General features: G+C 48.2%; 1 protein-coding gene across 1 annotated transcript; it reads left to right on the top strand.

The window, feature by feature from the left end:
* The first annotated feature begins 2 nt into the window (after nt 1-2).
* CA11 (carbonic anhydrase 11) lies at nt 3-12,841 on the top strand. The gene is made up of 9 exons (XM_082195467.1): nt 3-120; nt 1,196-1,270; nt 7,582-7,724; nt 8,810-8,995; nt 9,866-9,961; nt 10,104-10,176; nt 10,606-10,760; nt 10,938-11,103; nt 11,789-12,841. The coding sequence occupies exons 1-9, from the start codon at nt 60-62 to the stop codon at nt 11,821-11,823; spliced, it is 990 nt and encodes a 329-aa protein (XP_082051593.1). The 5' UTR covers nt 3-59; the 3' UTR covers nt 11,824-12,841.
* The last annotated feature ends 735 nt before the right edge of the window (nt 12,842-13,576 follow it).

Below are 13,576 nucleotides of genomic sequence, written 5' to 3'. Positions count from 1 at the left end.
GTCTGAGATACCCCCTCCCCCGCCCCACAGCAACCTCCTCCTGCTACTCCCAAACCACGATGGGCACCAGCCTGGGGGGGCTTTGCCTGTTGGGAGTCCTGACGGCAACTTGTATGGCTGGTAAGAGAGAGAGAGAGAGAGAGAGAGAGAGAGAGAGAGAGAGAGAGATGAATGGGGAAAGTGGGGCGCGGGGTGAGTGAGAGAGAAAAGATTAGCTTGGGATCTGGGGGTGGGGTGGGGGGTTAAGTTGGTGGATGCAAAGAAAACGGGAATTCCCTGAAAGAAAAAGATAAGGGCTAGCGACCAGTCTGACTATCTATCTTGTCTTGTCTTATCTTATCATTCGTCTGACTGTCTATCTATCTATCTATCTATCTATCTATCTATCTATCATCTATCTATCATCTATCTCTCCCCCTCTTTCCATTTCCTCCCCCTCCCAATATATGCTATTTATAAACACATACAGATCACCCTCCTAATTTATGTTCACTAGCTTATCTATATCAGATCCACCCTCCTATCAGGTCTCCTTTGTAGCCTTTCCTTTCTTGATCTATACATTCTCACCTCTTTCCTCAGTCTCTCCCCCTCCATATCTCCATTTGTATTTTCTCTCCCTGCGCTTTCTTAATTTTTTACCACGGGGCTCAAACCCCCCCACCCCACCCGTAATATTCCTTTCCATCAAAAACATTCCACAAAGTAATTTAAAAAAGAAGTAGAGGACCAAAGGTGTCTCTGAGCATGTGCAGAGCGCTCTCCTTGCGGAGGCTGCCCAAGGCAGGGAGTGCAGGTTCTTTTCCTTGAGCTCCAGTATCTCCCTCTCCCTGAAGAACCTCAGCAGCACTCCCTTGCTCATTCATGTGTTTTCTGTGCAATCCATTGACATGCCTGCCATCCATTGATGGGAGGGGGGGAGAGAGAAGCAGAGGTGTAGGTAGCATATAGCTCAGTGGTAGTATCTGATTTGCATGCAGAAGGTCTGAGGTTCAATCCCTGCCATCTCCACTTAGGGCTGCGAGGGACCCCTGCCTGAAATCTCATAGAACTGCAGTCTATCTGTATATAGACAATATAAATGGATCAATGGTGTGATTCAGTATAAGTCAGTGTTGCGATTAAGCTTCCATGCTTTTCTCTCCCCCTTCAATTGCCCCACTAATTAACCCTTCCCCCCCTTTTATCCCTGCAGTGCAGTTTGTTCCTGCAAAGACCTACGAGGACTGGTGGGCATACAAGGAGACACTTCACGGTAGCTTCGTTCCAGGTACAAAATGACCACTGGTGTGGGGGTGGGGGGGTATGCTCCTTCCTTTCTCGCTTGCCTTCTTAACATGCCCAACTCAGACAACTCTTCTAGGTCAGGTGGCCTGTGGCCACAAGTGGCGTACATGTACTAGAAATCCCTCTAGCGTTGACTGTTCTTGTGAGCAGATCCTATGATGAGCTGCAGCACAACCATTCAGTTGGCTGGTGCCCTGCGGAACTCTCAGCCACATGATGTTACGGAAATCACTAGACCAGCTGGGTCCCGGTCAGCCTTCTCGCTCAGGATTGAGGGATCTTGCAGGGGCCGTAGCTCAGTGGAAGAGCGCACGCTTTTCAGGCAGACATGCCCAGGTTCAATTCCCCAGCCCAACCAGTTTAATAGAATCAGGAAGTAAGTCTGGGCAGTCATAGCAAACAATACTGGGTCAGATGGGCAAAGGCACTTCCACGCCACTTAAGCACTCACAGAGAATCCTGGGAACTGTAGTTTGTGAAAGTGGCTCGCAATTATAGCTCTGTGAGGTCAGCACCCTTCCACAAACTGCAGTTCCTGGGATTTATTTATTTTTGGTGTGGGGGGTAGGGGAGGGGAAGCCATTACTCTTAAAATAGTGTAAGAGGGTTTCAGAAATATGGGTGTGAGCTTAGCCTGATCTAGCAAGCATCACCAAAAGGATATTGTGCAGCTAGAAAAGGGCAACCAAAATTATCAAAGGCTGGGCAACTTCCCTATGATGAAAGATTAAAATGCTTGCAGGTCTTTTTGGCTTAGGAAAAAGGTGACTAAGAGGGGGACATGGTCAAAGTATGTAAAAATTATGTATGGTGTCAAGGCAGTGGACAAAACACAGTTTTTCTCCCTCATAATACCAGAACCTGTGCTCATCCAATGAAACTGAGTGATAGAAACATCAAGACAGACAAGAGGAAGGTCTTAGAATCATGGAATTGTAGAGTTGGAAGGGACCCTGAGGGTCATTCAGCCCAACCCCCTACAATGTAGGAATGTGCAACTGTCCCATACGGGGATCAAACCAGCGACCTTGGCGTTATCAACACCACCCTCTAACCAACTGAGCTAGCCAGGCTGCTTCATGCAGTGAACCATTAAACGATGCCAGAAGATAGGGAAGGCCTGTAGCACAGTGATAGGACATCAGTTTTGCATGCACAAGGTCCCAGGTTTGATCCCCAGCTTCTCCAAGTAAGAACATAAGAAAAGCCTGGTGGATTGGGCCAATGGTCCACCCATCGAGGGCAGCATCCTGTTCTCTCTGTGGCCATCCAGATACCTGTGGGAAACCAGCAAGCAGGATCCGAACACAAGAGCCTTCTGTGGTTTCAGGAGACGGAGCAATAGCCATCATGGCTCATAGCCTTAACGTCCATGATTTTTCGTCCAATCCATCAAAGATAGGATAGTGGCTGGGAATTTGCCCTGTATGAAACCTTGGAGAGCTACTGCCCATCGATGTCTGTTACTCATGGTGGCCTATATAGGACCTCAAGTATCCCAGAGGCAATATAGCTCTGGTCTCGAGGGAGGGCAGAGGGAGAGGACCAGTGTCCTCCTACCCCACCTGTGGACTCCCCATGGGCAACTGGTTGTAGGGAAGAGGATGTGGGTCTAGCCAGGCCATTGGTCTGAGGCAGTAGCACTTCTGGTTTTCCTAGAAAGTCAGTTCTTCATTGGGGTAGATGGTGAATGGAAAAGGGCAAATGGAGAGGTGGCCAGAGGAGTGATTGGCGCCACATGGCCATATTTTGGGGAAAGAAAGAGTAGAGGAATATGTGAAGTGAAGGGGTGAACGGTGGGCTATCTTGAGAACAAGGTGGGAGAAAAATAAGGGGACAGGGTGGACGAGTCATCCTGGAGGCAGGATAGCGGGCGATAAAAATGTTTGTCTGCTCCTATCGTGTAAGTTATTCCCTTTGGCCACTTGGAGGGAAAGGCTTATATCCAATGATGCTCCAACAGAACCACTAGTTCTCCTTCCATCTGCTTTCCTACCTCAAATCTGCTCTGGAGATTCTCCCAACCCTGATTTGGGGGGTGTTCATGGGCCAGAGGAGACGGGGGGGGAGAGAGAAGTTGCTCTGTGTCATGCCTGGAAGTCCATTGTGCCTTCAGAGCTGCAGGGTAAGCTATAGCCCAAAGTTTGGAAACATCCTCATAAGGGAAGACATCTCATCTTTTTAAAGAATTAAAAAAAATCTGTCTTCCTGCTTTCCACATGTTGATTGGTACAAGTAGAGTCCGGATATCTTTGTCACCATTTAAAATAAAAATAAAGATACACACATCCTTCATTTAAAGGTAAGGCATGGGTCTAGTCCTCATCGTACTGGGGGCAATAAGGTTGACCATGCTCAGGCAGCATCTCATAAAAGCTGAGAAAGCATAAAAGGTGTACAGTTTAGTTCCCTTCTCAGAAGGTGGAGCATCCGTGCCATGACATCTTTTTGGGGTGACTTCAGAAGGTGGTTCATCTGAGCCCTTGGAGCTTTGCCCACCTAGAATCATAGAACTGTAGAGTTATAAGGGACCCTGAGGGTCATCTAGTCCAGCCCCCTGCAGACGCAGGATTCACAACTCAAAAAACCCTGACAGATGGCCACCCAACCTCTGCTTAAAGACCTTCAATGAAGGAGAGTCCACCACCTTCCGCGGTAGCCCGTTCCCCCTTCAAACATTCCTGATGCTTAGTTGGAATTCTCTTTCCTCGTCATTCGAATCCATTACAAGGAAGGAGATTCCGACGAACCGTTAGGAAGAACCTGCTTCCCTGTCTCACTTCCCTCTCTCCTCTCTGCTTCTCCTCCCCCTCCCACCACACCCCCCCCCCGTACAGTATTTCATCTTCCCATTTCTCCCTTTCCCCCTGACTGTGGCTCCTTCGAAACTTCGGAAACGCCGTGGACGGGTGTTTTCCTGTGCCTGTTGTGGGGGGTAGGTGGGGCGCCCCTGTTTCCCAGCTTTGCCCTCAGAATGAGAAGATCGGCCGGTGAAGCAGATGCCTTGTCAGCGGGCTTAATTTGCATGATTAATTCTGAGCTCAGGATCTGGGTTTCTTCGGCGCGGAATGTTGGCACCGATGCCAGACAGCCAATTAGGTCTTGGATGCCAGATGGGGAATGAACACACACAGAGAGAGAGACATATGCCTCGCTCGTGACCCCCTGCGTCGAAGGTTGGGGATGACTCGGGGTGTCCCAAGGGGACGGTGTCTCCTCCATCGCCTTGCTGCGAGAGGAGGAGTGCCAACGCTGGAGGTGGTGGTGGCTGCTGCTGCGCCGTGCCTGTGCGCAGTGCCGAAAGCCGGGGTGGGGGGCTGGGCTCAGCAACTGCAAGAGGCTGCATTAATATTTAATATCTCCCTCGCCCGCTCCAGTGATGCAGCGAGCAGCAGGCAAAGAGAAATGGGACCACAGCGTTGGGGGGCGGGCGGGTAGGCAGGCAGGCAAGCGGGGGATCATGGGGGCAGGCCGGTGGCATGATAGGATTGAGGGGGACACGCCACAATATTATCATCATCACCACCCTACTCCCCAGGAGTGTGAAAAGGGAAAGGGCAAAGAATGTGTCCGCCTTGCTGAGAGGAGAAAAACAATTAAGTATATACACATAGACATTAGAATGCACCAAAAAAAGCACCAGCATACAGGAACCACAGAAGGAATCAGGAATGAAGCAAGCTTGGGCACACACACAGAGAGAGATGAAGGGACAGCCACAGAGAGAACGGAACCAGATGCATTGCTTTGCTGAAATTCATGTGCACAACAATTTCCCATATTCAAATGCCCAGTGTACATAGTCACACGCAGTCTTCACCAAGCTGGTGCCCTCCAGACGTTGGCACGCTACGATTCCCATCAGGTGCACCAGCTGATGGGAACTGTAGTCCAACACCCCCTGGAGGGCATCAAGTTGGCAGTGGCTGCACAAGACAGATATATCTCCACGCTTGTAGATGTATCTTGATGAGCTGGATGAGAGGAGGGGGACCAAGATGATCAAGGGTCTGGAAAGCAAGCCTTATGAGGAATGGTTGAAGGAGCTGGGTATGTCTAGGAAAGAGGAGACAGAGAGGAGGTACGGTCGCGAACTTCAGATATCTAAAGGGCTGTCACATGGAAGATGGAGTGTGCTTGTTTTCTCCTGTTCCAGAGGCTAGGACCTGAACCAATGGCTTCAATATAAAAGAAAGCAGATTCCAACTAAATATCAGGAAGAACTTTCTGACAGTAAGAGCTATTTGACAGTGGAACGGTCTCCCTCGAGAGGTTGTGGACTCTCCTTCCTTGGAGATTTTTAAGCAGAGGTTGGATGGCCATCTATCATGGATGCTTTAGTTGAGATTTCTGCATTGGGGTCCTTTCCAGCCATACAATTCTATGATTCTATGGTGTATGTGTGTATGGCTTTGCCTTGGGGGCATATAAATTAAGCAGTAATGTAACATAACACCCGGGTAACAACAGACACACCACCTGATTCCTTTTATCCTGAAATATATTGCACTGCCACAGCCGTTCCTGGTTAAAAATATACATGCAGACAGAGTAACTCTCACCTGCCCCCCTCTTTTCTCTTGCTTGTACTCTTAGCTCTTGTGAAAACACATTACATGCTTAGTTAACACACCTGTGTGCATACACACACACATATCTACCATCAACTTATTCATGTAGAAGTTTTACACACCACGTTTTGAGCAAAGACCTTCAAGTTGGCTTACTGTCGATGGTAATGTTCAGGGCTGGCTGTTTGTTGCCTGCTGGGAGTGACAGGGAAGAAGGTAGGTAGACCAACAACAGGGGGAGCCAGAGCAATCACAGAAAAGGGCAACACTAATTCCTTCTCCTAAGGAGGAGGAAGGTGACAGGCAGGGCTACTCCCTGGACTGGCTGTAAATAAGAAGGCAGGTAGACGGGGGGGGGGGGGTAGTGGCTGGTGGCAGATGAAGGTTCCTCTGGGTGGAGCCTCATTCGCCAGCTTCCACTGATCCATAGCAGGGCCTTTTCAGTGGTGATTCCCCTGTTGTGTAATGCCCTCCATCATTATTAACTTGAAGGAAGAATATGAAACATGCTTGTTTCTTCAGGCGTTTCGTGGCTGTTCCTGGCAACTCTTGTGATCGTTGAATGGAAGTCTGTTCTTACCAGAATTGCTTTTAGAATACTTTGTAACTGAAAGTGTTTCTAATTGTACAGTGGTACCTCAGGTTACATGCGCTTCAGGTTACAGACGCTTCAGGTTACAGACTCCGCTAACCCAGAAATAGTGCTTCAGGTTAAGAACTTTGCTTCAGGATGAGAACAGAAATCATGCTCCGGAGGTGCGGCGGCAGCAGGAGGCCCCATTAGCTAAAGTGGTGCTTCAGGTTAAGAACAGTTTCAGGTTAAGAACGGACCTCTGGAACGAATTAAGTACTTAACCCGAGGTACCACTGTAGTTGTTTTTGGAATGTTGAGGCTGTTTTAGAATGCTTTTTGCTTTGCTTTTGTTTCTAAATTGTGAATCTTCTGTTTGCCACTCCTTTGGGAGAAAGCGTGAAGTATAGATTCAATAAATAACTAGTAACATGCATATATGTCTTCACACGAAATCCATGCAACCCAGTAGCCCTTAGCAGCTAGCAGCAAAGTGAGGGCTTTCAAGCCTTTTGTGTGAAAATGGTCCTCAACATCTATTGTTCTATCCAGATTGGCGGGGTGGGTTTTCGCATGTGGATGTTCCTCACAACGTGCCCTTGACACAATAAATTGTGCATTACTGTTAGAGTTATACTGGGCTGCTCACACATCTGCGATGCTCCCCCAGTGTTACTGCGTAATTGCTGTCTGGTGGGGCAGGCCTTCATAGCAGTGGAACAAAAACATAATGGCACAAAACAAAATAAAACAAAGGTAACCCCTGGAACACTGGTGGAAACAAAGCAGTATGTGTCCCTCCCCCCTCCCCCCCACCAGCAACTTTTGCAGGCACCAACAGTATTGAAACTAACCACCCTGAAGCCATCAAGAGTGCAATCATGATGTATGCACAATAAAAAGGACATCTGGAGGCACTCTGTATCTATGCATTTTAAAAATTAACACTGGGAGCTGTGGAACACAAACCCCATTGCGTGCTCTGCCTCCCCTCCCCCCCCATCCTCCCTACATGGTCTCGCTGAAACACTCCCCAGGTACCACCTCTTTCCAACCTTCCATCTGCACCCCATGGGCAAGCAGATGGAAGCGAATCATTTCTTCGGCTCTTGCGCAAGGATTCCACAGGGCTCCTTGTTTTTCCTCTTGCAGGTCCTCCATTCTGGGGTCTTGTGAATTCGGCTTGGAGCCTCTGCGCCATTGGCAAGCGCCAGTCGCCCGTGGATGTCAACACAAGCCAAATGGTGTTTGATCCTTTCCTCCCTCCACTTCGACTAAGCACGGGCGGGAAAAAGGTGTGTGCTTGTGCATGGAAAGCCATGCACAAAGGTGTTTGTAAGGTTCATTGAATTTACTTCCCGGTAACAGCAGAGCCTAGGGCTTGCTGATCAGAAGGCTGGCTGTTCGAATCCCCGCGACAGGGAGAGCTCCCGTTGCTTGGTCCCTGCTCCTGCCCACCTAGCAGTTCGAAAGCACGTCAAAGTACAAGTAGATAAATAGGTACCACTCCAGCGGGAAGGTAAACGGCATTTCCGTGCGCTGCTCTGATTCGCCAGAAGCGGCTTAGTTATGCTGGCCACATGACCCAGAAGTGAGATGAGTGCCGCAACCCCAGAGTCGTCAGCGACTGGACCTAACAGTCAGGGGTCCCTTTACCTTTAACTGTGCCTAAGCTTGCAGTAATAATCAGCATCAGAATGGATCCAGACTAAGGCTGCATGTTTATTATTAAAACACAGCTTCTTCTCCCTTCCAACTTGGATCAAAGCAAGTTTTAAGAAAACATACCAAAATGTAGCATTTCATAAGAAACAACAGGATAGTTATGGATTGTGGGTAAAGCCGTGCATACATTGCTTTCCAAACCAGTGGTGGGAACATATTGTATGCAGAGTAAACAGGAGTGTGTGCACAGCATGAAGTAGTCACACCAAATCTTTTCACATTGATTTCAATAGGAAAGTTGCTTTGCCATAATCCAGCCTTGTATATTGACATATTTTAACTCCACTTTTCTGTCCCATCACCAGGACCCTGAAGGCCGTGACCAAACGAAGCTTAAAACCAGAGTAATAAAATATTATAAACATGAATTTTAAAGAAGCACAGCAGATAAAATCTCCTTAGCGTAACCAAAGGGAGGACAGTAGCTCAGTCATCAATCATGCTACAAGCTCACTGTAACAGTGTAGGCATTTTACCTGGAGAAACAAGGAAATTGCCAACTGGGGCAGAGTGTTCCATGGTTTAAGTGCCACCACCGAGAAGGAAATGTCCCTCATTATGGCTGGGGTGAACAAAGGCTGTAAATAATACTCATGCCACTGGATTTTTCCCTGTCCCCCATCTCCTTTCCCTGTTACATCATCTCACCCCGCAGATCAGTGGCACCATGTACAACACGGGGCGGCATGTCTCCTTCCGCCCAGACCCACTGCAGCTGGTTAACGTTTCTGGAGGGCCTCTGCTGTACAGTCACCGCCTCCAGGAGCTGCGCCTCCACTTTGGCAGCGAAGATGGGTTTGGCTCCGAGCATCGGATAGACGGCGAGAGCTTCTCCGCCGAGGTGATCTCAGGCCCTGCTCAGACTGGTGCATTTTGTGGATACTCTTAGCTCAGACGCCGATCTATACAGGCAGAAAAATTGAGTGCCATTAAAACTTTTCCTCAAATCAACCTCACATTCGTTTAAAGGGTTTCTACACCAGCTGTGTTAGACTGCAGCCCTAAAAAACCAATACCAATAAAACGCACAGCACATGAAGGCTTTAAGTAAATAGTAATGTTCTTACTATACGGGTGGCGCTGTGGGTTAAACCAGAGAGCCTAGGACTTGCCGAACAGATGGTCGGCGGTTCGAATCCCTGCGAAGGGGTGAGCTCCTGTTGCTCAGTCCCTGCTCCTGCCAACCTAGCAGTTTGAAAGCACGTCAAAGTGCAAGTAGATCAATAGGTACCGCTCCGGCGGGAAGGTAAATGGCGTTTCTGTGCACTGCTCTGGTTCGCCAGAAGCGGCTTAGTCATGCTGGCCACATGACCCAGAAGCTGTACGCCAGCTCCCTCGGCCAATAAAGCGAGATGAGCCCCGCAACCCCAGAGTCAGTCATGACTGGACCTAATGGTTAGGGGTCCCTTTACCTTTAATGTTCTTAAAAGCCCAGAGTTGTTGCATTAGGATTGAGGACACCCAGGTTCAAATCCCCACTGCGCCACTGGGTGATTATCTCTCAGCTTAGCCCACCTCACAGGGCTGTTGGGAGGATAAAAGAGGGAGGAGGGCAAAAAAGGGGGGGAGGAGATCCATGTATACTGCTTTAGGATCCTGAGAGGAAAGGCAGGATGTAAATGTAATACGTATATCGGTCATTCCACATCTGCAAAATGCAAGCTTTATTTACGTCTGCATATGCCTTTTTCTCTTTCGTTCCCACCTCTAGGTGCAGCTGATCCACTACAACCAAGAGCTCTACCCCAATATCTCAGAGGCGTCGCGCAATCCCAATGGTTTGGCTGTCATTTCGATCTTTGCTGATGTGAGTCTCTCCCTCTCCCTTCCAACCCCACAAAAAATAAAATAAAAATCTAGGGCGTGCCAGATGGGTCCCTGGCCAGCTCAAGGTTGGGCAGGAGATCAGAGGACAAAATGCAAGGCCTTTGTTTCATTTCTGTTTGCAGATTGGACCAAGCCCCAACCCATTCCTAACCAGGCTGTTAAACAGAGAGACCATCACCCGCATCTCGTATAAGAGTAAGTGGGAAGAGGACTACGTTAGAGGTCCCTTGGCAAGGATGGTCAGGACTGGGAAAGCTAACCAGGGAGGGGGTGGTTGCGGGAGAGGACATGACAGGAGTTTTAAAAATGGAGAATGGCATTGTTTCATAACAATGGAATGGCCACTAGCCTAGATGGTTTTAACCAACGTTCAGGAACAGCAGCTCTGTGACTTGGCTATGTGGAATCTCACCTGTGCAGATGTCTTCAATCCTGTGTGCTGCACACAAACAACAGGGGAGGGGTGTTACCTTAAGTTTCCCAGAAGGACCTGCCAGAGCCACTTTGGGGGACAAAGTTCTGGACTAGATGAACCTTTGGTCCAATCCCATAGGGCCCTTCTTCTGATACTCGCCTGTCTCTCTCTCTCTCTCTCTCTCTCTCTCTCTCTCTCTCTCTCTCCAGATGATGCTTATCTTCTACATGACCTGAGTCTGGAAGATCTCTACCCAGAGACTTTTGGCTTCATTACTTACCAAGGATCCATGTCAACCCCTCCGTGCTACGAAACAGCCACTTGGATCCTTATTGACCGACCCATCAACATGACCTCTGTACAAGTAGGTTCCTCCCTGGGGCAGTGGAGTCTCTGGGTTTCCCAGCATCAAGAGAAGCTCCTCAACTCACTCTCCCCATTAGATTCACCTGCCCCACACCCAGCCCCTCTCGAAAACCTAGGAGTCCTGATCCTCAACTGCCTTCTTGACCTCCTTTCCCCACTTCTCTCTTTTCTGCAGATACACTCCCTTCGTCTTCTCAGCCAGAACCTCCCTTCCCAAATTTTCCGGAGCATGAGTGACAATTCGAGACCCCTCCAGCCCCTCCTCCACCGAAGCCTTCGGGGCAACCGGGACCCACGGCGCCCCACTCGACGTTGCAAGGGGGGCAACTACAGGCTCCATGGTATGCAGGCCAGGAATTTGAGCTCTGTTCTTTCATGCTCAGACCTGCTAGGTTTTACTCTCCTTCCTTCCTTCCTTCCTTCCTTCCTTCCTTCCTTCCTTCCTTCCTTCATCTGTTTACTTACAGCATGTGCAGCCTGCCTTTGTATCAGACATTCAAGGTGACTTGCAATCAAAATAAAGCAATGCATGTTGATTTTTTAAAAAATAGACTAATGACAATCTTTAAAAATGACTGGAAAAGGAGATTAAGAACCTTGCTTTCCCTCCAGATGTTGTTGAACTCCAAATCCCATCAGCCCCAGCATGGCCAACAAGCAGAGATTATGGGAACTGTAGTCTGTCTGTTTGTTAATCAGTGCAATCCTATATGCATCTACTCAGAAGCAAGTCTTACGGACTTTAGCAGGGCTTACTACCAGGTTAGGCAGTATAGGATTCCTGTCTACTACTGCCTTGGATTTAGTTGCCTTGGATTCTTAAGTAAGATAAAGTGTGTGTGTGGGGGGGGGGAATTAAAGGATAGGCCTGGTTCCTCAAAAGACCAAAAGCAGGACAGTGAGTTACTAGAAAACAGGGACCATCCCTGGCAAACAGGGTCAGTTGGAGCATTTGACACACAGGCAGGATCTATTTAAAAACAAATCCCTTTCAATAACCTGCATTTTCCCCCTTCTCTCTTTCAGTGGATGGTACACGTCCTCCGAAAACTGTCATGTAGCTGAGATGCGCTGCAGCCAGTTGAATGTTTGAGGGTGGCTGTGGCTCCTTCAGAATTTGATGTCTAACTGAGGAAGTTGTAACCGCCCACTTCTGGGTGACCAGACTGTCTTCCACCATGTGAAAGGGGAATAACAGGATGCCTGTGAACAACAACGGAATGTATGCCTCAGGGGTGTTTGGGACACACATGCACACCCACACAATGCAGCTTCCAGAGGTTTCTAAAAATGAGGCCACTGCTATTTATCAACAGAACGTGGCGTACTCAATTGAACAGCCATATCTTAAAAGGGATTGGGTCTTTCCCAGATGCCTGAGGACTAGAATCTTGTCCTCTGACATTGCCTCCCTGCTTATTCCCAAAAGCAATTGGCTTTTTGTTCAAACACACTCAAAATCTCCGTGAATCCAAAACATGAGGGAGAGAGAATGTAACCCAAATTTGGGGCAGCACAGCCAAACTGCATCAGGCAGACAGCTGTTCCCCTGATGCTGCAAACAGCTCAGAATGTCTGGTTGGGCATATAAATGTTGGAGACTATCCCCCATAATGTATGAGGACACTCCCAAGATATCTGAGGGACATTCTGTGAGCTTCAGGAGCCACTGGCCACAAAAACTCAAACAGGGTGGTTTCCTTCTATATTAATGTTCTGAACCTCAGGAAGTCGGGGGGTGGGACAGGGTAACACAAACGATACACAGGGACAACCTCACAAATCCTGAGATTCTTTCAATATTTGGGGCAGAGACACACACATGAAACTCCACCCCACTTTCTGTGCCAATGTGAGGAAATCTGGGGTGGAAAATACAAACGAGAGCACCCTCCCAAATCCTCAGTATATCTTGGGATGTTTAAGAGAACAGAAAACACACCAACGCGACCATCGTTTCCGAATGGCCTTCAATAACCTTAGCTGGGGAGCAGGGAGAGGGGAGAATTTTGTTGCCAAAAGAATCCACCTTTTGAATACAGATTAATATTATTAATTAAAGAACAATTTTCAAAACAAGCTTTGATTTCTTTGCAGTGATCTTTTTTTCAGCTAGATCGGGGACAAACAGCAGGTCATCGTGACCCAACTCAGGTCATGTAAAGTGATATTGGGGGGAGGGGGAGAAAGAAAATTTGAGGTGGGAGGTGGGATGAGGAGCTGAATCTTTCAGACACACATGTATACCGGCACTTTCCTCTCCAAACCAAATCATCCCCAGCTGTTTTACTTCCTTGTGAGGATTGCTTTAAAACAGCCTTGCAAATAAGCCCACCAAAGTTACTAGCCTGCAATTATTATTTTTACCAGCCTGCTGTGGGCTGGCAGAAAGGGATAGAGAGCCCTGCCACTCCCTGCCACTGTAGAGTTACCTGCAACATTTCAGTGCAGCGTGTGGATAACTGGGGTTTCCCGCAACTCACATTCCACTTGTTTACCAGGCTAGATGAAGAAGAGAGACCTTCATAGCTGCACAGTAGGGGTGGGGGTGGGGAGGAGAGTTCCTTCCCCAGGATGGACTATCACCTCCAGATTCCAAACTTCTATTTAATTATTTATTTTACAAAGAGACTAGATTTTTAGCATTTGTAGAACCTGAGATACAAGACAAAATGTACAGACACTATTCTCATTTTGTGTTTGTGTGTGGAAGTCAGAGCTGGACCATAAAGAAGGCTGATCACTGAAGAATTGATGCTTTTGAATTATGGTGCTGGGCTGGAGGAGACTTTTGAGAGTCCCATGGACTGCAAG

The sequence above is a fragment of the Podarcis vaucheri genome, assembly GCF_965113315.1.
Source record: "Podarcis vaucheri genome assembly, chromosome: 13".
NCBI lineage: Eukaryota > Metazoa > Chordata > Lepidosauria > Squamata > Lacertidae > Podarcis > Podarcis vaucheri.
The sequence above is the reverse complement of the archived record's forward strand: the minus strand, read 5'-3'. Positions and strand labels throughout refer to the sequence as shown.

Bases quoted from the DNA above. Each gene is read 5' to 3' on its own strand.
- CA11 (XM_082195467.1), top strand. From the start codon at position 60: ATGGGCACCAGCCTGGGGGGGCTTTGCCTGTTGGGAGTCCTGACGGCA. The intron at 10,761-10,937 runs GTAGGTTCCTCC...TCTTTTCTGCAG, and splicing joins TCAACATGACCTCTGTACAA to ATACACTCCCTTCGTCTTCT. The intron at 11,104-11,788 runs GTATGCAGGCCA...TCTCTCTTTCAG, and splicing joins GGGCAACTACAGGCTCCATG to TGGATGGTACACGTCCTCCG.